The sequence below is a fragment of the Ovis canadensis genome, chromosome 1 (genome assembly GCF_042477335.2).
Source record: "Ovis canadensis isolate MfBH-ARS-UI-01 breed Bighorn chromosome 1, ARS-UI_OviCan_v2, whole genome shotgun sequence".
In the NCBI taxonomy this organism is placed as follows: domain Eukaryota; kingdom Metazoa; phylum Chordata; class Mammalia; order Artiodactyla; family Bovidae; genus Ovis; species Ovis canadensis.
The window spans coordinates 9193869-9216552 of record NC_091245.1 but is presented as its reverse complement, the minus strand read 5'-3'; the positions used below and the strand labels follow the sequence as shown (position 1 = coordinate 9216552).

The window sequence follows — 22684 nt, the reverse complement described above, 5'->3', positions numbered from 1 at the left end:
GGGGAACCACCCCTTTGTGTCTGTCGGCTGCTAAAATCCCCACGTAGAAAGGAGCTTCAGTTACTCAGCTATTAAAAAGAATGCATTTGAATCAGTTCTAATGAGGTGGATGAAACTGGAGCCTATTATACAGAGCGAAGTAAGTCAGAAAGAAAAACACCAATACAGTATATTAACGCATATATATGGAATTTAGAAAGATGGTAACATGACCCTATATGCGAGATGGCAAAACAGATACGATATAAAGAACAGACTTTTGGACTCTGTGGGAGAAGGCGAAGGTGGGATGGTTTGAGAGAATAGCATTGAAACATGTATATTACCATATGTGAAATAGATCACCGGTCCAGGTTCGATGCATGAGACAGGGCGCTCAGGGCTGGTGCACTGGGATGACCCTGAGGGATGGGATGGGGAGGGAGGTGGGAGTGGGGTTCAGGATGGGGAACACATGTCCACCCATGGCTGATTCATGTCAATGTATGGCCAAAACCACCACAATATTGTAATTAGCCTCCAATTAAAATTTAAAAACAGAAAGGCGCTTCAGAGGGTACCTTCACCCCAGGATGTGTCTACCCCCAACCCTGACCCCCGCCAAGTGGTGTAGCATTCCCCTGTGGGTTGGCATTGAGACCCAACATGTTTTTCTAATTATAAACACGTTGCATTTTCATTGTGGAAAACTTATAGAGGCAAAATAATTGCATAAAGGATTAAAATAAAAACCACCCAGAAAGAACCGCTGAGAAGATGGAGTGTATCTCCTTCCAGTCTTTATATCTACTTCATCTTTTACATTTTTACTGAACATAAAAATGTACATACTTTTATTAAAATGTTCACTGTGAGCATTCCTCTTTATTTTCCTCTATAATAGGATTTTTAAATGCTGTATAATAGTCTATCATGGTTATGTAAAAGTTATGTAATGAATTCTCTATTATTGAACATTTAGATTGTTTCTTATTTTTCACTCTCATGAATAGTAATTTAATATAGTATACATATATTTTTGTATACATCTGTTACCTTAGAATATCTAGAGTTGGAATTGCTAAGTTAAAGGAAATATGTGATCTTTAAGGCTTTTTATAAAGATTGTTAAATATCGCTCTTGAAAGTTCTTGCCACTTTGTTCATCTACGTATAAGGCATGTTTTATTCTCACAAAAACTAGGTAATTAAGAAAATGAAAACATCATTTTGAAAAGTAAAATTGGTATCTCATTTTTTAATTTGCCCTTTTAAAACCACTAGTTAGGTTAACCTTTTATAAGGTAACTATTGGCCCATATGGTTTTTATTTGTGAATATACTTGTAAGTTATTGTTGATTTTTCTATTAGCATTTGTTTATTTCAGTATTTATTTAGTAAAGTTCCATATTATTATAAGCTATATATATTACATGCCATATAAACCTCTTGTCGGAGAAGGCAATGGCACCCCACTCCAGTACTCTTGCCTGGAAAATCCCATGGACGGAGGAGCCTGGTGGGCTGCAGTCCATAGGGTCGCGAAGAGTTGGACACGACTGAGCGACTTCACTTTCATTTTTCACTTTCATGCACTGGAGAAGGAAATGGCAACCCACTCCAGTGTTCTTGCCTGGAGAATCCCAGGGACGGGGGAGCCTGGTGGGCTGCCGTCTATGGGGTCGCACAGAGTCGGACACGACTGAAGCGACTTAGCAGCAGCAGCAGCAGCTATAGTATATGATACAAAAAACCTTCCCTTACAGTTTGTCATTTGCCATTTAATTTTCTTCAGGGTATGTTTAAATGTCAGAAAATCTAAATTTACCATGTAAATCTATCAATGGTCAAAGATCAATCCATCTTTTATAAGTTTCTCCTTCACCTTTCTGATGACTAAATAAATATTCCTCTATGTTTTCTTTTACTTCTTGTTTAGTTTCATTGTTTCTTTTAATACCTCTGGAATTTATTATTATTATTTGAAATGAGGAATATTTAACCAACATTCTTACAAATTTAATCAGTTTCCCTAATGGAATTTTCAAAGTGCCAGATTTACATATATTTTTATAAAGTTGAAGGTATGTTTCTAAACTTTTTATGTATTTCCACTATGTCTGTTTATTCTTCTATCAGTATCAAAAATCTTTAATTGGTATAAGATTATAATAATGCTTAACACTATAATTTTAAACATATGGTACTGTAAGTTCCTATTATCATTCTTGGTTTGGAATTTTTATTGGCTATTCTTACTTAGTTTTGCCTCCAAATAACTTTTAGAAATATTGCATCAGAATTTTCATTAGAATTCTAATAAACTTATAGATTAATTGGAGGAGAACTTCATCTTCATAATAGTAACTCTATTTCCCATCGAGAATATGGTATGTCTCTCTATTTATTATCTTCTGAAAGAAAAAAAAAACTCTGGAAAGGTGCTATCATTTTCATTTTGGCAGTATACATTTTTTGTTAACTTTATACCTAGAAATTTCATGGAAATATTTGTTGTTGCTACTATAAATGAGTCTTCCCCTTGCCCCCCTGCCGTTATATTTTCTAACTGGTCTTTGCTGGTATATTAAAAGACTGGTATTTGGCGTATATTCATCTTGTAAAGTTATTGACCCTTCCATAATTATGCTAACACTGCCAAACGATTCTCCTGGGTCCTCTAGGCAAGAAGCAATACCATCTGCAAATGAATTTGTCTCATTATTTTATCTCTTCTAAGTGGTTTTTCTTTTCTTTTCTCCCATGATTATTGGTCTAATCAGGTATATTACCTTAACATCAACATGGATATTTCATGTTAGTAAAAATAAATCCATTTTATAATTATTTTAAATGTAACACCATAGCTTACATAACATCCTATGATAATGTTTAGTCTCCTTTGTATTAGTGGTTATACACAAGAACAAAATAATCTGAAGAAAAACAGGAGAAATATTATAAAACAAAAGCAGAGGATAATTAATTGGAAAATAATAACAAACACCACAGACTGAATGCTATATTCATTGTTGCCCTTTTTTTTTTCAACTGGACCAGAGGTTTTATAGTGTTTAGTTTGTTTTGTTTTATTTGCTTCATTTGATTTTTTATTGCTTCTATTAATACGTGCCAATTCTTCTGTAGACTTGTTTTCTAATTAATTGACCCCTGTTTCATAAAGTCTCTCCTTTTTTCTCTTCAGATTATTTTGTTCTTCTTGTTCTAACTCTCTGAATTGAGAGTTTTGTTTGTTATTTTCTCCATGTAATAAAGAAGCATGTTTACAACATATCACTTCAGTTCAGTTCAGTCGTGTCCGACTCTTTGCAACCCCTTGGACTGCAGCATGCCAGGCTTCCCTGTCCATCACCAACTCCCAGAGCCTACTCAAACTCATGTCCATTGAGTCGGTCATGCCATCAAACCATCTCATCCTCTGTCGTCCCCTTCTCCTCCCATCTTCAATCTTTCCCAGCATCAGGGTCTTTTCAAATGACTCAGTTGGTTGCATCAGGTGGCCAAAGTATTGGAGTTTCAGCTTCAGCATCAGTCCTTCCAGTGAATATTCAGGACTGATATCTGTTAGGATGGACTGGTTGGATCTCCTTGCAGTCCAAGGGACTCTCAAGAGTCTACTCCAACACCACAGTTCAAAAGCATCAACTCTTTGGTGCTCAGCTTTCTTTATAGTCCAGCTCTCACATCCATACATGACTACTAGAAAAACTATAGCTTTGACTATACGGACCTTGGTTGGCAAAGGAATGTCTCCGCTTTTTAATATGCTGTCTAGGTTACAGCATATATATTCACATTTAGACATAGTTTTGGCTCCACGCCATAAATTTTGATATGTACTGTTTTCATCATCATTGCTCTCTAATAATCTGTGATCATGATTTATTCTTTCTGCACAAGAGTTATTTAAGGATATCTCTTCTTTTCCCCCATGAACTTGAACATTATTGTTTTTACATTTAAACATTTGTGTTAATTTCTATTTTTATTGCCAGCCTGTACCATTTCTACTCTAGAGGTTGAAAGTGAAGTTGCTTAGTCGTGTCTGACTCTTTGCAACCCCATGGACTGTAGCCTACCAGGCTTCTCTGTCCATGGGATTTTCCAGGCAAGAATACTTGAATGGGCTGCCATTTCCTTCTCCAGGGGATCTTCCCAACCCAGGGATCGAACCCAGATCTCCCACATTGCAGGCAGACACTTTACCCTCTGAGCCACCAGGGAAGCCCTACTCTAGAGATTAAATGAGGTCATCTCAGTAGCCAAAGGCATTCTTTTTAATTCCCTAAGTATCTGAGAAGAATGTGTGTTCTTTGTCATGTAGAAAGTCCGCAGAGAGGGAAAGGGTGAACGTAGGCTCTACGGTCACCCTCTTGTTGTTGTTCAGTCACTCAGTCCTGTCCAACTCTTTGAGACCCCATCAACTGAAGCACACCAGTCTTCCCTGTCCTTCACTATCACCCAGAGTTTGTTCAAATTCATGTCTGTTTAGTCGGTGATGCCATCCAACCATCTCATCCTCTGTCATCCCCTTCTCCTGCCCTCAATCTTTCCCAGCATCACGGTCTTTTCCAGTGAGTCGGCTCTTCGCATCAGGTGGCCAAAGTATTGGAGCTTCATCTTCAGCATCAGTCCTTCCAGTGAATGTTCAGGACTGATTTCCTTTAGGGTAGGCTGGTTTGGTCACACTTCCTGGTCTCTGCTCCCTGCTTTCCCACTTGCTTGGTCAGTGCCTGTGGTCATAGTGCTTGGCCACTCTGAGCATCAGTTTCCTCAAGGGTAAAGTGAAGAAAGCAAACATTCTACTCTTAGAGTTACTGTTAGGATTAAATAAGCTTTGTAGTAGCCATTAGATCAGTCTTACTCAGTTTTATTATTCAAATCCAATATATTAGTGGTTTTCAATGAGATGAAACAACCCCACACACACACACTCAACCAAGAAGGTAAATCGGGATTTTGGAGGGAGGGATTTGGAAGGCAAATTGGGATTGCTTTCAGAATCTCATGATAGATAAAAGTATAACCATAGATAGAGAAGTATAGTATGCTGCTGCTGCTAAATTGCTTCAGCCGTATCCAACTCTGTGTGACCCCATAGATGGCAGCCCACCAGGCTCCACAGTCCCTGGGATTCTCCAGGCAAGAACACTAGAGTGGGTTGCCATTTCCTTCTCCAATGCATGCAAGTGAAAAGTGAAAGTGAAGTCGCTCAGCCATGTCCGACTCTTTGCAACCCCATGGACTGCAGCCTACCAGGCTCCTCCGTCCATGGGATTTTCCAGGCAAGAGTACTAGCGTGAGCTGTCATTGCCTTTTCCAGAAGTATAGTATAGGTACAGGTAGAAAGATAGGTATACATATGAAGCCTATAGATAAACATAGATATAGAAAGAGAGATGGATAGAGATGTAAATAACCAGTGGAAATAGAAATAGAGTTAGACATAGATGATTGATAGATGGATGGATGGATGGATAGATAGATAGATACATGATTAATAGAAAGAAGTATAGGACCTGTATACATTAATATCAATATCCTCAGATTGTCTCTTATGTAGAGAAAAACTGATGAGAAGCCATTGGTGATGATGGGAGTGAACTGTGTCCCTGTCCCTAAGGTTGTCAGGGAGGAAAAGAAAAGCTTGAGGATCGCTACTCAACAGTCTTCCTTTTGTTTTTCTACTTGATATGTCAATGAGAAGGGCTTCCCTGGTGGCTCAGAGGTTAAAGCGTCTGCCTCCAATGCGGGAGACCTGGGTTCGATCCCTGGGTTCGGGAAGATCCCCTGGAGAAGGAAATGGCAACCCACTCCAGTATTCTTGCCTGGAGAATCCCCTGGACGGAGGAGCCTGGTAGGCTACAGTCCATGGGGTCACAAAGAGTCGGACACGACTGAGCGACTTCACTTGCTATGTCAGTGAGCACAATTGTGCGATCTTCTTGTCTTCCGTGTTTGTATATGTTTGCCTCACTTATCTTTCCTCGTTTTCTCTGCGAGTCTTTTTCTTTTAAAAGGAAGTTTCCTTGTTTTATCAGTGAAGCATGCGATACCCTTGTTTGGTTCATTCTGGGGTTTTGTTTGGTTTGTTTTGCTTTTGCTTCTTCACCCTTCCATTCATACCTGACCCACAGCTAATTCCCAAATTTTGTGGATATATTCGTGCCTTATCAATGTTGTTAGTAATTATGTTCCAATTATGGACTTCTTTCCCAGGAACAAGTTTCTCCACTTGCATTTAGTGCTGTTACCTTCCTAACAATAATTAATTGGGTTGAACTACATTTTGCTAGTTGTCTTTATCCCTGATGCCTTTTGGTTTCCCTACTTTTGTTCATTTTTTAAAAGTCAGGCTCCTGACTGCAGTACTTTCTGTCACCTTGCATGTATGAGAATGCCTTTCCTTTGATGTATCATATAAATGACAACTTGATTATAAATCAAATTATGGGTCACCAACTTATTTCAAAACCACAGTGGTTACTTTATTCCCATAGTTAATGTTATGGATGAGTTGATGTCCAGTCTAATTCTTTGTCCTTGTAGGCAATCCATGTTTTTCTCTTTTAAAAACCTTTCATATTTTTCTTTATTTTTAAAATTGAAAAGGCTACTAGGATGCATTGTGGTGGAAATCGCTTTTCATTACTTAGATCCAGCACTTTGTGAACAGCTTCACTTAAAACCTCAAATCTTTCTTAAGCTGAGAATGTTGTCGTCCTTCTTAAATTGTTTGTTCTCCTTCAATTTCTCATCGTCTCTCTCTAGAATTCTTAATATATGCATATCAGATTTTTTTTCCCATATCTCTTCCATGTAACTTGTCATTCCTCTCATTAGTTTAATCTCTCCATCTTTTTTCTGTGGATTCTGGAAGAATTTCCCAACTTTAACCTCCACTTTTCTGTTTGATTTCTGCAGAATCTAGTTCTTTGTGCTGGTGCTTTCATCTCTTTGCGGGCTTTATTGATCTCAGATCTGACCTTTGACACATTTCCTCCTCTACTTTCAGAGATACAATACTAGAATTTCATCTTGTGACAACCGCGATTGAAAACCTTCTGAGATTTTTCACCTGTTCTTTGTTGTAGTTCACATAAAGATACTTGCTTTGACTTCTGTGAGTTCTCTTCCCTTACACCTTTGGAATCTTTTCTTATGTTCAGGGATTTTACTGTGTGTTTATCCCTGGAGATGGAGATTTCTATGTCTAGGACTGAAAGTTGAAACAGGATCTGGGAGAGATTATGAGGTCCTACGCCACATATACCAGGTGGCTCAGACAGTAAAGAATCCACCTGCCATGCAGGAGACCCAGGTTCATTCCCTGGGTCAGGAAGATCCTCGGGAGAAGGAAGTGGCTACCCACTCCAGTATTCTTGCATGGAGAATTTCATAGACAGAGGAAACTTGTGGGCTATAGTCCAGAGGGTCACAAAGAGTTGAACATGACTGAACGACAACACTTTCACTTCACATATATCCAGCTGGGAGTATGGAAAAGTTGAGTTTGTTCTGCTCACATTTATTGAAAGGAGGACTTAGAGATGGTGGTGAAAATCAAGAAAAGCTTTTCTTCAAGTGTTTCTTTTTGCTTTGGCAGCCAGAAGTTAGCTGGGGAAGTAACTCCTAGGCTCAGCCATCTGGGACCTCTGTAAATCTAAATGTGTTGTGAAAAAGGGTCTCTAATCCCCACAACCAAGAATATCACATGGGCTTTCTGGAAGCACAGCTGGCCCCAGATGTGCCTTCCAAAGCCTCCTTCGCTGGTTCCAACGTCAGACCTCGCTGCAGTAGAGATATAGCCTGGCTTTCTGTTTACAGCCCTTCTGAGGGTGGGTCAGCAGACATTTCCAGGGGTCCCTAAGGTTGTGGAGGGGCAGCATGCAGAGTGGCCTTGCCATTGCCCATCAGCCCACTTTCTCCAAGAGCTTCGACAGGAAGCAGATGGTGAGCTGGACTCCACCTCACAGATGCAGGTCCATCTGGACCACATCAAGCAGAAGACACACCTTTTTCTTCTGATATAGAGGCTGCTGGGCTTCCTTAGCTTCCTGTGCCTGGGCAGACTTTCCCCAGTTTCTGTGTTATCGGTTGGGTGACAATACACCCTGCTTTGCCTGGTATAGTCCCAGCTTTCATTTGGTTGTTGCAGAATAATAATTATTAATAACATGCCCTTTGACTCTCAGAAGTGCCCTAGTGTGAGCAATAAATTATATGATCGCTCTGGTTATCAGTCATTTCACAGGGCATCTGGGAAAAGCCTGGGATGCTCTCTGATGATCACATCACCCTCCCTCCCAGAACTGGGGCCTTTTTGCTTGTTTGTTTTTATCAGATTGACATCAGTTTTCTAAGTAAACCACCAGTCACTTTGGTAATGGCCATTCTCCCCATCCCTATGGGTCAACATGTCTTTAGAAGCTTTCTCCTTTCTAAACAGGTCATTTGATCTTTCTGAACTTTTCTTTCTTGATCTATAGACTGTGGGTACTGAGTGCTAACCTTGCATTGATATAGGTCAACATAAGACCATAGATGTGAAAGCTTTCTGTAAACCTTAAAGTACAGTATAAATGTGAGGTTTTATTTCAGGAAGACCTGGGAGGTGGAAGGGGTTGCTATGTGGGATGTGGGTAGCACTTCTGTCCTGGCCTGGATATTACCTGCCCAACTGACTGCTGGACTCACCATCTTCCTCTTCTCCTCACCCCTTATCTTGGCAGGAGAATCGCTGCCCTTGGCCACCTCCAATCAAGTCCTTGTTAAGTTCAGTGCCAAAGGCCAAGTACCAGCCAGAGGCTTCCACTTTGTTTACCAAGGTATGCAGGATGTGACGTGGGAGGTGTGAAGGCAGTCTCCATCTTCGGGGATCAAGGAGAACAGGGACCTTTGACCCCCCCCCCCCAGTCTGAGCCTCATTCTTACGGTGTTTGTGGGGCAATTCCCTGAAATACTGTTGAATTTTATACATCCAATATGGATAATTCTTGAACCCAACTCCATGTTGGATAAAGGGAGAAATCAGAGAAGGGAAGCTAACTTGTGCCCTCCCCCACTCCCCATTGTGTGGCACAGTCCTTGTGGCATTGCGAGGATCAGCCCAGGCCTCTTACCTAGACCTTCTCCCATGGAGTATGGCTTTGCCTGCAAGGCCTATAAAGGTCCAGGAAAAACATGGGCTTCAGAGTGAGCTGGACATGGATTTGAACCCCAGCCCTGGCACTGTCTAACTGGGCATCAGCTACTCCCCATCTCAGAGCCCCAGTTTGCTCACCTATAAAATCAGGGTGACCATGTCACATCACAGAGTAGCTGGCACAAAGTGGGTAATCAGTGTCTGTTCCCCTCCTTATGGCCCTGAAAGGCCAAGTCTCAGAGCAGCCTAGCCTTCCCCTGCAGGCCCCAGCCTCTCTTTGCTGAGGAGAGTGTCCACTCTCCTGGGGCTCAGGTTCCAAGTGAGGTCCTGTATATTCCACTGCCCAGAACGACCTGCATTGCCCTGTGTAGGGGTAATCCTGCCCCAGAGACACCCTTTCTGGGCCTGGGGCGGTCCAAGGTCCTATCGCCCCCTTTAGGTGGGGAAGGGAAATTCAGGTCTGTGAGAGCAGGGCCCTGGGCAGGTCTTAGGGGACATCGGACCCTACCGGGCAAGGGGCTTCATTGGGAAGGCGAAGAGCATAACTGGGCCTAAAGGCTGGGCCTGAGGCTCTTACTGCTTTCCATAGTTTCCAGAAGCTGTGCTACCTGGTGTGTCCAACTGTATTTCAGGAAGATGGGCCTCATCCTAGAAAGCCCCCTACCCCCGCCCTAAGGGAAAGCACCCAGAGCCTCTCAGAGTCCCACCCTGTTCCAGCCCCACGATGTGTCCATCCCCGGACCCGTTTCTAGAGGGGTGAGGCCTGCCCCTCAGCACCCCTGTTCCCTGCAGCGGTGCCCCGAACCAGCGCCACGCAGTGCAGCTCAGTACCAGAACCCCGCTACGGCCGGAGGCTGGGCAGTGACTTCTCGGTGGGGGCCATCGTCCGCTTCGAATGCAACTCTGGCTATGCCCTGCAGGGCTCCCCAGAAATTGAGTGCCTCCCCGTTCCTGGGGCCTTGGCCCAGTGGAATGTCTCAGCACCAACGTGTGTGGGTGAGTCCTGGACAACCAGGGCTTGGGGGAGAGGGTGGCCAGCAAATACCCAGCGAGACACACGAGCTCTGCCTGCCAGGGTAACTTGAGAGAGCGGGTGGCCCCTTCCAGGTCAACCCGTGTCCCGTGAGTGGGTATGAAGGGGCAGTGGGAGCCGCTGATCGGGGTTGGGGGGGTGGGGGTGGCGGGCCAGAGTCCAGGTCCCTGAGGAAGGGCTGTAGGGGGACCACCCAGGGAAGGGGGGCGGGGCTGTGCAAGTGGGCGGAGCCAGCAGGGGCGGAGTCACAGCGAGGCTGGAAGCCCTGGGCGGGGTCTGCTCCCCGCGGACCCACCCAGATGTAAGCTGCCTCTCTCCCAGTGCCTTGTGGCGGAAACCTCACGGAGCGAAGGGGCACCATCCTTTCCCCCGGCTTCCCCGAGCCCTACCTCAACAGCCTCAACTGTGTGTGGAAGATCATGGTCCCAGAAGGCGCTGGCATCCAGGTAGGAGCCAGGGGGAAACTTCGCAGCCTGTCTCCAGCCCCTCAGGGCAGGGACGCAGTGGAGGCCCATAATCAGAAAAACACAACAGCTCCCAGCTCAGGAAAGATGAGGTGTGGGGGCTGGCTGGGCCGTCGGGGAAGCCACCGAGAGGAGGAGGTGGGCCTGGAGGTGGAGTGTGAAGCCTGGGAGGAGTCACAGGAGGTGTTTTTCAGGTGACTTGAAGGGTACTGTTCTTAAGATTTTGGGGGGAGTTGGGAGAGGAGGCATTGCAGGTGAGGGGAAGGCGCAAACCGACAGGCACCCGCTCACACACATCGGGGGTGTTGCGCCCGCAGCCCGAGGCAGCAGCGGAATCGGGGTCAGACTGGTGGGTGCGGATGGAGCAGGTGGAAGACCCCCTGGACAGCTGCTGCTCCTGGGAGGAGGGGGACAGGCCCCAAGGCCGACGGAGAGAAACCACAGGGACTCCCGGTGGACAGGTCCACCCAGGGGTGGGTTACTGGCTCGCAGCTGCAGGATGTCTGGAGACAGGACAGTGAGGAAACTCAAGGAGTGCTAGAGAGGTGAGGAGAAGGCCAGTCGCCCCGAAGTAGCCCTATGCCCTGGACTGTCCTTTCCCGCTTCTCTGCCTGACAGAGCACCCCACTGTCACATAACCATCCCACCTCTCTCTCCCTCAATGAACTCCTTGGAAACAGGGACTGCGTCTTCCTTTTATCAAAGTTCCCAGCACAGTGTGATCCAGACGAGGTGCTCAGTAGCTGAAAGGAGGAGGGGGAAGAGAGTGGGGAAGAGAGGATTGCCTAACCAGCAGTTCACTCCCCCCCGCCTTCCCAGATTCAAGTCATCAGTTTTGTCACAGAGCAGAACTGGGACTCCCTGGAAGTGTTTGACGGTGCAGACAACACTGTAACCATGCTGGGGAGTTTCTCAGGTGAGATGGGGGCTTCCAGGGACCTGGACTCGCAGGGCGGCAGTAGAATTATTATTATCATTATTGAAATGGGATTCATATGCCATAAAATTTACCATTTTTAAGCGTACAATTTAGTGGGTTTTAGTATATTCACAAGGTTCTACAACCATCACCACTATCCAATTCCAGAACATTTTCATCAGCCCCAAAAGAAACCAGGTACCTATCTGTACACACTCCCCATCGGCCTGCTCACCACCACCCCCTGGCAACCACTAACATACCTTCTGTCTCTATGGATTTGCTTGTTTCAGACATTTCATCTAAGTGGAGTCCTACCATATATGGCCTTCTGGGTCTGGCTTCTTTCATTCAGTGTAATGTTTTCAAGGGTCAACCCTTCACTGTGTGGATAGACCACATTTCATTCATCCATTCACCAGCTGAAGGACATTTGGTTGTTTCCACTCATTGGCTAATTATGAATAATGTTGCTGTGGACATTCACATACAAGTTTCCACGGGAACATGTTTTCGAGTCTCTTAGGTATATGTATACCTAGGAGTGGAAATCCGGGGTCGTATGGAGATTCTGTGTGTAATTTTTTTGAAGGACTGCCGACAGAGTGGCCTCACCATTTTCCATTCCAGCAGTGGGCTTCTAAGTGTAGTGTATGATTTTGCCCAAAGGCCAGGGCAGTTTATCTGGGCCTCGTAGGCCCCAGAACTCCCTGTTGCCAAGATCTAGGAATGAGTCACATGCCCCAGGTAGACCGTCTACAGTGCCTGGATGGCCCAGAGAATTAACTCATGTCAGAATCGCTTTGAAGACACCTGGCAGGGACCACCTTATAGGCCCCCGAAGGAGGCCACCTGCTGCTGGCGTGTGGCGTGCTCACTGCTCTTTTGCCAGAAGTTGTTCAGAGTCTCTCCTCCTGTAGGTATTAGAAACCCAGCACTCTGAGGGGAGCTAACTTGTCATTCAGTGGGTTTGATAGCTGGGGACACATGGGGACCTTGGGATGAGAACCTCAACAGGTTGCAATAGGGGTGGTGCCCAGGGGTGGGAGAGGCTAAGCCTGATTGGTCCCTGTTTCCTTGCCCAGGAACAACCGTGCCTGCCCTACTGAATAGCACCTCCAACCAGCTCTACCTGCATTTCTACTCAGACATCAGTGTGTCTGCAGCCGGCTTCCACTTGGAGTACAAAAGTGAGAATCCAGAGTCTCAGAGTGTGCAGGGTTCAGGGTGGGAACTGACAGGGCCTGAGTTCCCCACGAGGAACCGGGGGTTGTTCTGGGGCTGTGTATTCTCTACCCTGCTGAAGCCTCACACAGACCTAAATGAGGATGCTCAAGCTCAGAGAAGGTCAGAAACAGCCAGGAAGCAGTGAAGCCAGGGCTCTTACCCAAGGGTCTGTTATGCAGAAACCTGTGTGCTCCCTCTGAGTCCCCACAGGAATGGAAGGGGCCTGGGATATTATTTAGAGAATAATGGAGGTGTAAGGTGCTCCAGTCTAAAAACTGGCCTCTCTAAGCTCTGGTCAGTGATGCAGCTGTCCTTGAATGTCCTCTTCTCGTTGCAGACTTTACTCCCCTCCCATCAGATTTCTCCCTCCATCCTCAAAACCTTACGTCCTGGCTTCCAGCATCCCTAAGTGATCACAACTAAAAACCCTTGAAGAAAAGGGTTACAGGGAGAGAGAGAGGTGCAAACTACTGGGCATAAGATAGGCTCAAGGGTGTATTGTACAACGCGGGGAATAGACCCAATATTTCATAATAATTGGAAGTGAAAAGTAACCTTTAAAATTGTATTAATTTTTTTAATTTTTAAAAACGAAAAAGGATTGCAGATGTGCCTTGTGGGGCAACAAAGACAGAGGTTGCTGGGGTGGCTGCTTTCATCCTGAGACTGGCTGCCCTTCCCCTCTGCACGGGTGCAGGAATGGGTTGGCAGCAGGGTCTATCACCCATTCATTCAACAAATACTTACTGAATATTTACAGTGTGCCAGGTGCAATGCTGGTTTTGCTAGGATTGCATAAGATCAAGAGAGAGGAGTCCTTTCTGAGTCCGTGGGAGAGAGGCAGGCATGTGGACAGAGAAGGGCATGAGAGCTGCAGGTCTCTCAGGGGTGTCCCCAGGAGGGGCAGCAGTTCTCCCCGGAGCTGGAGGGGAGGTGACTGTCCTGAAGAAACACGGGACCCCTGCCAGGTGGCATGCGCTGTGGTAGGCGCCCACAGAACGAACATGAACAAGCACAAAGCGCAGAGTCTAGGGGGAGAGGGACATGGAGACAGTCATTGTAGTGTGACCTGATAGGCTAAGAGAGTACAGAAGAGGGGCGCCGGCCCTGGCCAGGTGAGACTCTACAGAAGGAGCGCCTGACTCAGGTATGGGATGAGAAGGAAGAAATGGGGGAAGGGGTATTTGACTGGACCCTCTGAACAGGATGGACAGATGGAAGCCCCACTTGCTGCTTCACCCAGCTGGTGTCAGCATCACCCAGCTGGTGTCAGAACAAATGCGTCTCATCCAGGTAGTGGAGAGGGGATTGGCTAGATCCTAGGATGCTCATCACCTGAAGGAACTGAAATGGTCAGCTGGTCAGAAAGTGCAGGGCTGCTGGAAGCCAAGCCCCTGCAGGGTGGAGGACAGGACAGGGACCTCTGAGACCTTCCTCCCATGGACCTCTCAGACCTCAGTCACCTGGTGGGCTGCAGTATCCTAGGCTCTTGAATAATTTACATTTTGCCTTTCACCCTCTCTCCTCTGTTCTCTCCAGTTTTGTTTCTTTATCCAATATTTAAAATTGAATCCTTTAATGTTCCCTTGAATGTTCTCTTTTCTTTCTTGTTCCAAAGAGAGACTTCTTTCCTAAATCTCTTTTTTATTCTACTGCCTCATTCCCAGGAAAAATTCACCTCTTTGAAATTTTCTTTTTTCTTTTTCTGCTGTTGTTGTTCAAGACAACTGGTGGTTTTCTCAGTAGCTGGTGTTTATCGTGCACTGTCCTCTCACAGTGGAAGAAGCTAGGGGATATCAGAGGTCTCCGTTAGTATTTGGAGACTGAAATTCCTGGGAGCCAGGACCCTGTAGTTGCATTTCCATTTTGTAGATCATTTACAAAGAGAGTACAGAAAGGAAGAGTTAACTGCTATTGTAGAGGCAAAGGGTTTTGCAGGATACAAAAGTCCTGTCTATTGCTATGACTCATATTTGATGTGTATTTCATTGAAATGGAAATGACCAGTCTGCTTTCAAAAGTAATAAATTTCTTACGATTTTTTTTAAAAAAGTCTTCCTTTGTTGTAAACTTGGCTTAAATAAAATTCACCACTGCCATGTAAAGAAATTAGAATGGACTTTCAATTAAAGAAATTAGAATGGAACTTTCTCCGTGTCCTTCCATCTTTCTCTCTCTGTCTCGACCTTTCTCTCCATCCCATCTTTCTCCTACCACACTTTTTGCTCTTGCTTCCTCTCTTTTTCCCTCTGCCCCTCCTCCTCCTTCTGTCCACCACTTCCGTTCCAGTAAGTAGGTCTCAGGTTACTATCTTGTGATCACCTCAGTAAATACTGAGTTTCCTTTTACTTGGAGGGTGGGAAAGAGTGGAGAAAAAAAGAGACAAGATGACAGCTGAGATGAAGCACTTCCAGTTCACTCTGAGGATTGTTTTAATACTGTCCTTGAAATCTTTTGTCCCAGATGCTGAGATCTGTGGATTCAGGCCCAAGCAGCTTTCATTTCTAAGCATCACATCCACTTTTTAAAAGCCCACGGAGTTGCATGGGAAGAGACGAAGAAACTTCCTGGGGTGACAGCAGGGTTGTATCATTTTGAGCCTGGAGGCACAGTCAGAGCTCCCAGATGACACCCACCTGCTCCAGGAGGCTTTGATCTGTTGGGCCTCTGTGCCATATACACATTCTGATTTTTCCCACGTGCTGGGAGGTGAAAGGCTTGGGAAACACGGGCCTAGAGGTTGGGAGGAGAGAAAGCAGAGAGGACACAGCTTGGAGGCAGCTTCTCCTCGCTGCCAGCACTGCCTGCAGCCTGCTAGTGCATCAGCCTGACGGACTTGTCCGTTCTCCTGTCGTCTGTCTCTGTCTGGTCTAGCGGTGGGCCTGAGCAGTTGTCCAGAACCTGCTGTGCCCAGCAATGGGGTGAAGACTGGTGAGCGCTACCTGGTGAACGATGTGGTCTCCTTCCAGTGTGAGCCGGGATATGCCCTCCAGGTACCTTCCGTTGACGCCCCCTCAGGACTGATCCCCGCCCTGAGCGGGGATCAGCCAGCCTTCTCCCATCAGAGCTGCAGTCGCCACAGAACAGAGGGAAGCTCCCCAGATCCCTCAGGGACTGTTGTCCCCTCCTGGAGCTGTTCATGCATGAGACAGAGTGCTGACTTTGGCCGTTTGGCACAAGCCAGCCTCACATGTGTCCCTGCAGTTTCGGTTTGATTAGACTCTAGGAAAACTTAATTCCTCTTTGAAGGCGATGAAAGAATCTAGTAATTAAAGGAGTCTCATGAGGAACCTTTAGTAATGAGATTTCTTTAGTAATGGCTGTTAATAAGTGTCCTTCCCCAGCTCTCTCCCTCTACCTCTCTCCCCAACCCCCGGTGGATCATGTATCTTGCTCCTTAGCCCAAAGCCTAAGAACAAGCCCCTCCTCCAGCCTGTACATGCAGCTGTGCCTGTGTGGGCAGCTGGCCCACCCTCTTCCTGATTCCTCTAGGGCCATGCCCACATCTCCTGCATGCCCGGGACCGTGCGGCGCTGGAACTACCCTCCGCCTCTCTGTATTGGTAAGAGAACACCTACTTCTCCAGTTCACTCAAATCCATTTCTACCAGGGGTTTGAGTTCAGGGACATCCCACTGGGATCAAGTTCAAATCCGAGGGAAGTTTGGTATTGCAGGTCTGCTCGAAGGTGGGATCTTTAGACTGAGGGTTTTTGTAAGCTTTAACTCCCAGGCTTTTCACGACTTTTGGAAACATTTGTCCACCAAATGAAATATTTGCAGCGGCTTGTCCATTCCAAAACCTGGTGATGACCATTCTGATTCCATATAACCCCAAACCCCATATGGAACCTCTGGGCATTTGGGGGGCTTCCCTCTGTGACTTTTCATGGGACAGACAGATGGAAAACACTGATGGAGAAAGGCTGAGCATGCCCCGTGGAAGGAGGACTTGGTTTGGTTTGGTTTCTGTGCTGAGTACTGACGAAGAGATCACTGGGTACAAGGAAAGACAGAGTCTCCATGCTCAGAAGCGTCTAGTCAGGTCGGGGCAAGGGGAATGTCTGTTTATCAAGGGTCTGCCAAGTGCCAGACCCTGAGTTATATGTCTCGTTACTGTAGCTCTTCAGGGCAGGGGTCATCACCCTCAGTTTTGCAAAGAGGAAAACTAAGGTTTTTAGGATTCAAAAGAAAGTGGCAGAGCGAGGAATGAGAAACCAGGATGCCCTGATGCCCGCCAACTGGCAAGTGCAAGGCTAAACTTGGAGTGGGAAGCAAGGTGAGCCAAGGGCATGTCCTTGGAGCACATGGCCCTGCCCTTCTGTGCTCTCTCCAGGGTGCAGGGCCTGTTCGTCTGCAGAGCAGTCAGCAATGGGACTGGTCCACCCTTTTCCCCATCCTGTATGACGAAGGGCCTTGCCCAGGGAACCACTCAGAGCCCCACAGCCGCCCTGGGCTGAGGGTTTACTGTGCATGCCAGGCCCTGTCCCAAGTGAAGTGAAGTCCTGTCTGTTGTAACCTTATAACCACCCTGCGACACAAGTGCTGGGGAGGGGCAGGGAACCAGGTCTCGAGGTTTGGGGCGGGGGAACTTAGAGCTGGCCCCAATCACCCAGGAAGTGGGAGCGCTGGCACTGGGACCGGGGCTGGGGTGGGGGGACCAGTGCTGGAGCCCCTGCTTTGCATGCAGCACTGTTCCCTTCAGATCTGTGTGCTCCAGCCACCCTCTCCCAAGAAGGGGTTCACATAGACCCGGCACATACTCCTCCCCTCGGCTCCTTCTTCTGGCCTTCCGTGATGGGCTAACCCCTTTCTGCACACACAACCTTTCCTAACAAATTGAAAAGTGAAGTTGCTCAGTCGTGTCCGACTCTGCGACCCCATGGACTGTAGACTATGAGGCTACTCCATCCATGGAATTTTCCAGAGCAGGTTGCCATTTCCTTCTCCAGGGGATCTTCCCGATGCAGGGATTGAACCCTGGTCTCCCAAAGTACAGGAAAACGCTTTACCCTCTAAGCCAAAAAAAAAAGAATCCACATGAACTGGCCAGGCTGCAGCTGTGCCCCAGCCCTGCAACTTCAGGCGACTCTGACTCTGAAGTCATTTTGATTGGAGATTCAGATGCCCCAGCCCCTTGTGGTTGGCTCACAGTCACTTTGGCTCAGGGCACATGTCAGCGTTCTAAGGGTGGGCTCATGGCGGGGCCCTCTGCTGACCACCCAGCCCTGTGAAGTAAGAGCCTGGGCTGATGCCGGCACAGAGCAGGGACTTAACATGTCGCTGTCTGTCCCCTTCCTTCCTCCTGTTTTCCAGTCCCAGAAGAGCTGATTGGACAGTGAAAAGAGGGAGATTTGGGGAATCCTGTAGGAGACCGTCCCACTTCTCTTGGGGCACACCATTTTTGCTGCATGACCTCACTAAGGAAACTGACCTTTGAAGGGCATGCTCAAGGTCAAGCATCCATAACTTGGGTTTGTGGACAGCAGGGCAGACATAGGGTATACTTCTTCCCTTCCTGGATGTAATACTCCATTTTCTCTTGTGTGCAGTTTTTTAGGGAGATGAATTAAAGGTTCCCTTGGGTTCTCAAAGGGAAATTAACTTAGGAAAGTCCAAATGCCGCGTGGACTTGTTCTTGCCTCGTTGCTGTGCTAACCCCCAATCTGGTCTCACGGTCACAGCGCAGTGTGGGGGAACAGTGGACGACATGGAGGGGGTGATCTTGAGCCCCGGCTTCCCAGGCAACTACCCCAGCAACATGGACTGCTCCTGGAAAATAGCGCTGCCCGTGGGCTTTGGTAAGTCTTCACGCCCAGGCCTCTGGGCTTAGAGCAACTGTCTGCCGCCATCACTCAGCATAACCTTGGCCGAGTCAGTTCAGCTCTCTGCCTCTCTGCTTCCTCAGCTGTTGAGCTCCTGTGCAGTCCAGAGGATCAATTAGGAATGGTAGAGATGAACGTGCTTTGGGAACATAAAGTAGGGAAAAAACTTCAGGGATTACCATTATTATTTTTATCATTAGAGCAGTGAGCTAATATCCAGGAATGTGGAATGAGAAATTGCTTGGGGATGGTTGAAAAAAGAAAAAGACAATCTATTTTACTGAGATCGGACTTCAACCTGGGCTTTTAACTCCAATATCCAATTTCTCATCCTAATTAAATTGAGCCAAGGTCAATGTGAAATTGAGTTTGCATTCTTTATACTCACATTCTGGCTGGCCTTAGAGGTTGGGAAATGTCGTGTGTGTGTGTGTGTGTGTGTGTGTGTGTGTGTGTGTGTGTAGACATGGAGGTTGGTGGATGTAGAGGACACTGATCTGGGTACAAAATTTAATTACTGAAGGTTCATGTGTTGTGCACTGGGAATATAATTTAACCCCTAATATTTCTGTTGAAGAGACAAAGAATTTGTGTTGACGTGGAAATTATAGGCTGTACACATAGGTCATCCAAGTCATTGCTCTGTGCCTAGGAATGAAATGTCCCAAGGGGATCACTCCTGCACAGGCCTGTGATCCCCCAGTCTGTGACCCCAGAAGTCAAGACCACCTCTTTTGTCCTTTATTATTCATCCTAAAGTGGGTCTTCTGAATGAGAAGAGGCTTTCAAGAGAAAGCAACCTGCTTGGATGTCTCTAAATCTTCCCTCAGTAGTTAGAGTTATATTAAGTACCATCTTCTGAAGGAAACCGGAGGTGTATGATCAGGCTGCAAAGTGATGATGACTTTGGCAGCCTCGGGAACTCCAGATTTTGAGATATTGAGGGAAGAGGAGCTGGGAGACCCTCTAACTCTGCATCAGACATGAACCAGAAGAACCTCAGATGATGGATGGAGGCAGGACCACAACCAAAGGAAAACAGAAGTTTAAGTGGGAGGCACATCACTTTCTCTGTAAGGCCTGATGTTCAGCCACCAGAGACCTCTATCTTTAAGTCCTCCAGGCAGTCAGCCTCCTGCAGGGACCAGTCGCAGAAGACCAGATCCCTTGCTTTCGAGTTACTGTTGGATTCCAAACAGTCCCTAATGCGCCCTGGTCTCGTGTTTAAAAACCACCGCATTTACAAACGTCTGCCACTAGATGGCGGCAGTCAGGCAGTGCAATTCAGAAATTTGGCATCCAGCTGAGCCACAAGGGAAGCCCGTCCTTAAAGAGCCCCTTCAATGGACCAGCAACCTCTGTGGGGATGACGCATGGGAGGTAGACTGTAGCTTCCGCGGATATGTGCAGAGGTGCTCCGTGTCAAGTTATCTGTAATCTGGCAAATATCTACGTGTTAATAGAAGAATGAATAGTGTGGTTGGGTAATTCATTAAATGGAATTAATTAATATGTAGTTAAAAATCAATGAACTGTATCTTTGCATTGACAAGGGAAGACCTTGAAAAACACATGCTGAATTTAAGCTTGCAAAACTATATATATAATATAATAATAAGTGCAGATGTTTAAAACAAATCAGATATACATTTAGGAATCTAAACACATGAACTGGAAGGATATCTTCTGCATTCAAGAGACCGACTGCCTCTGTAGGGAGAAGAGCAGTGGGAGAGGGCAGGAGATATGAAGGGTCTCTTCAACAGTATATGTCAAGTCTTTATTTAAACAATCAGATGCAAAATATTCACTCCTATGCGCTTATTCTAAGCAAATTCGAATGTATAGATGAGCAAATTATAAAAATGTATCTGTAGCCCCACCATGCAGAGATCATCACTTACAGCTTAGACCTCACCATCATGAAGACAAGGGCCCTGTAAAGACCTTGTTCCCCCCTGTGTAACGCTCCCCTAGCACAGCCCTGGGGCATGGCAAATGCTCGATAAACATTGTTAGTGAGTCAGTGAACAGTCTTCCATTCACTGTTAGAATTGAATGCGACACACTACTTTGCAGTCAGATTTTTACAGTTAACCTTGCGCACATTTTCCTATGCTCAGAAATATATTTCTTCAATATCGTTTTTAATAGTAATCTAATTTTGAGAAATCTTATCAATCAATTGATATCAATAGTCCCCCACTTATTCTTCAAAGAATATATTTAGATGTAAGTTAAGATCCTAATGAAATCCATTTAACCTGTTGCGTTGTTAGATCTTGATTAATAAGACCCCAAAGTATAAACTTCACTTGGCATCTTAATAGAACCAATGGGATGATGTAGTCTTCTAATTTCTGAATTATTGTAAGTGTTCTAGAGAATACTAGTATTGAAGGTCATGTCTTTTGATCAGGTGTAGTTGTGTTTAAGTGGTAGTATTTTTCAGTTAAAACATTATTTTATCAAAGCTGCCCTTATACTGATACTAGACATGCGAATCCCAAATTAAGTCAGGTGTTGACTCTGAACTTCATTTTCCATGAAATAAAATAGAGTGGGGGTGGAGCTCTGATATGACTGATGCCTTTCATTTTGAGTGAATAATACACTTTTAAGTTCAGTCCTGCCTGAAGATGAGAGACTGGGCTGACCAGCGATTTTCCATGTGTGTTCTGGACCCGTAACAGGGTGGGCAGTCGGTGGTGGGGACACGTGGGCTCTGGCAGGTGATGCTCTCAGGAGTCAGCACGCTCTCAGGAGTCAGCACGTCGGATGCAGGACTCTATTGCTTGGGCACTGTCTGCCTTTGTCTTGCTCCCAGGAGCTCACATCCAGTTCCTGAACTTCTCCACTGAGCCCAACCACGACTTCATAGAAATCCGGAATGGCCCCTACGAGACCAGCCGCATGATGGGCAGATTCAGCGGGAGTGAGCTTCCCAGCGCCCTGCTCTCCACGTCACACGAGACCACCGTCTATTTCCACAGCGACCACTCCCAGAACCGGCCGGGATTCAAGCTGGAGTATCAGGGTGAGGACAGGAAGGGTCCATCCATCCCTGCCTCTTAACCCACCATCACCTGTCTTCCCAGCCTTCCACGTAGGGGAGGAAGGGACCCAGCAGAGGCCAAGTAGTGGAAGGCAGGCCTGACCGCTGTGACATGTCTCTCTGGCCCCACAGAGGCTATCAAACCCCCTGGACAAGAGCTTCCCAGGGCAGCAGCCCAAAGCGCCATCTCGGCTCCAGACCCAACAGTCAGCAGCTTCCTCAGAGCAAGTGACCCATCAGTTCCCCCTCCAACCACCCCCTACCCCCTGCCCCGGGGCCTCCAAAGCCTCACTTCCTCCTCCAGGGCCTCCCCTGTGTGTCAGTTACACCCCGCAAAGCTCGTCCTGTGATGCGATGGAGGTTTCCAGTAAGAATTCTGGTAACAGTCCTGGAGCGCCCGCTGAGCCGTCGCAATGAGACAGGAGTAGGTCCCTTTCCTCCCGCTGAGGGCTTCCCTGTGTGAGGCTGGACCACACTCCCCGCGGCTCCCCCGTCCTCAGCTGGAGTCCTATGGTTGGCCCACTCCTCCTGAATCGAGCCCCATCCGCCCCAGCTCAGACTTCTCCTGTGCCTGTGTAGCTGTGCCCACCTGGGCAGCTGTACCCAGGGCCCTGGGGCAGCCCGACATCTCCTTCCTGGGATGCCTCAGGAGAAGGAGCTGGGCTCTTCATGCCAAGGGAGGAGCAGGGAGAAGCCCCAGCCTCTTTCCCAGTAAATGCCACTTCACTGGCGGTAATGCAACTGCGCCCCTCCCCCCGCCGCCCCGGCGGGCTGTGGATGGGCTCGTGGCAGCGGTCAGCCTTACCTGGGCAAGCCTGTGCCTAAGAAGGGTGCACAACTCCGGCGGGCAGTGAGGCCTGTCCAGTGGTCACCATACGTCTCAAGGCCACAGTCTATCCCAGGAGAGACTCAGGCCCACATGCGAGGCCAGGGTGCCTCTCAGGCTTCACGTGTACTGGTCTCCGAGGTCAGCTCTCTCAGTATACCGCAGACTGGGGCTTGAGGAGCAGAGTTACT

General features: G+C 46.9%; 1 protein-coding gene across 1 annotated transcript in view; it reads left to right on the top strand.

Annotated features, from left to right (window-relative positions):
* Positions 1-22684, top strand: part of CSMD2 (CUB and Sushi multiple domains 2) — a 682283-nt gene that overhangs the window by 552224 nt on the left and 107375 nt on the right. The window contains exons 33-41 of the mRNA XM_069545242.1: positions 8734-8829; positions 9939-10142; positions 10501-10625; positions 11463-11559; positions 12648-12752; positions 15664-15782; positions 16282-16351; positions 18472-18588; positions 21440-21649. Of these exons, the coding sequence (XP_069401343.1) occupies positions 8734-8829; positions 9939-10142; positions 10501-10625; positions 11463-11559; positions 12648-12752; positions 15664-15782; positions 16282-16351; positions 18472-18588; positions 21440-21649 (1143 nt within the window). The remainder of the gene's footprint in view (positions 1-8733; positions 8830-9938; positions 10143-10500; positions 10626-11462; positions 11560-12647; positions 12753-15663; positions 15783-16281; positions 16352-18471; positions 18589-21439; positions 21650-22684) is intronic.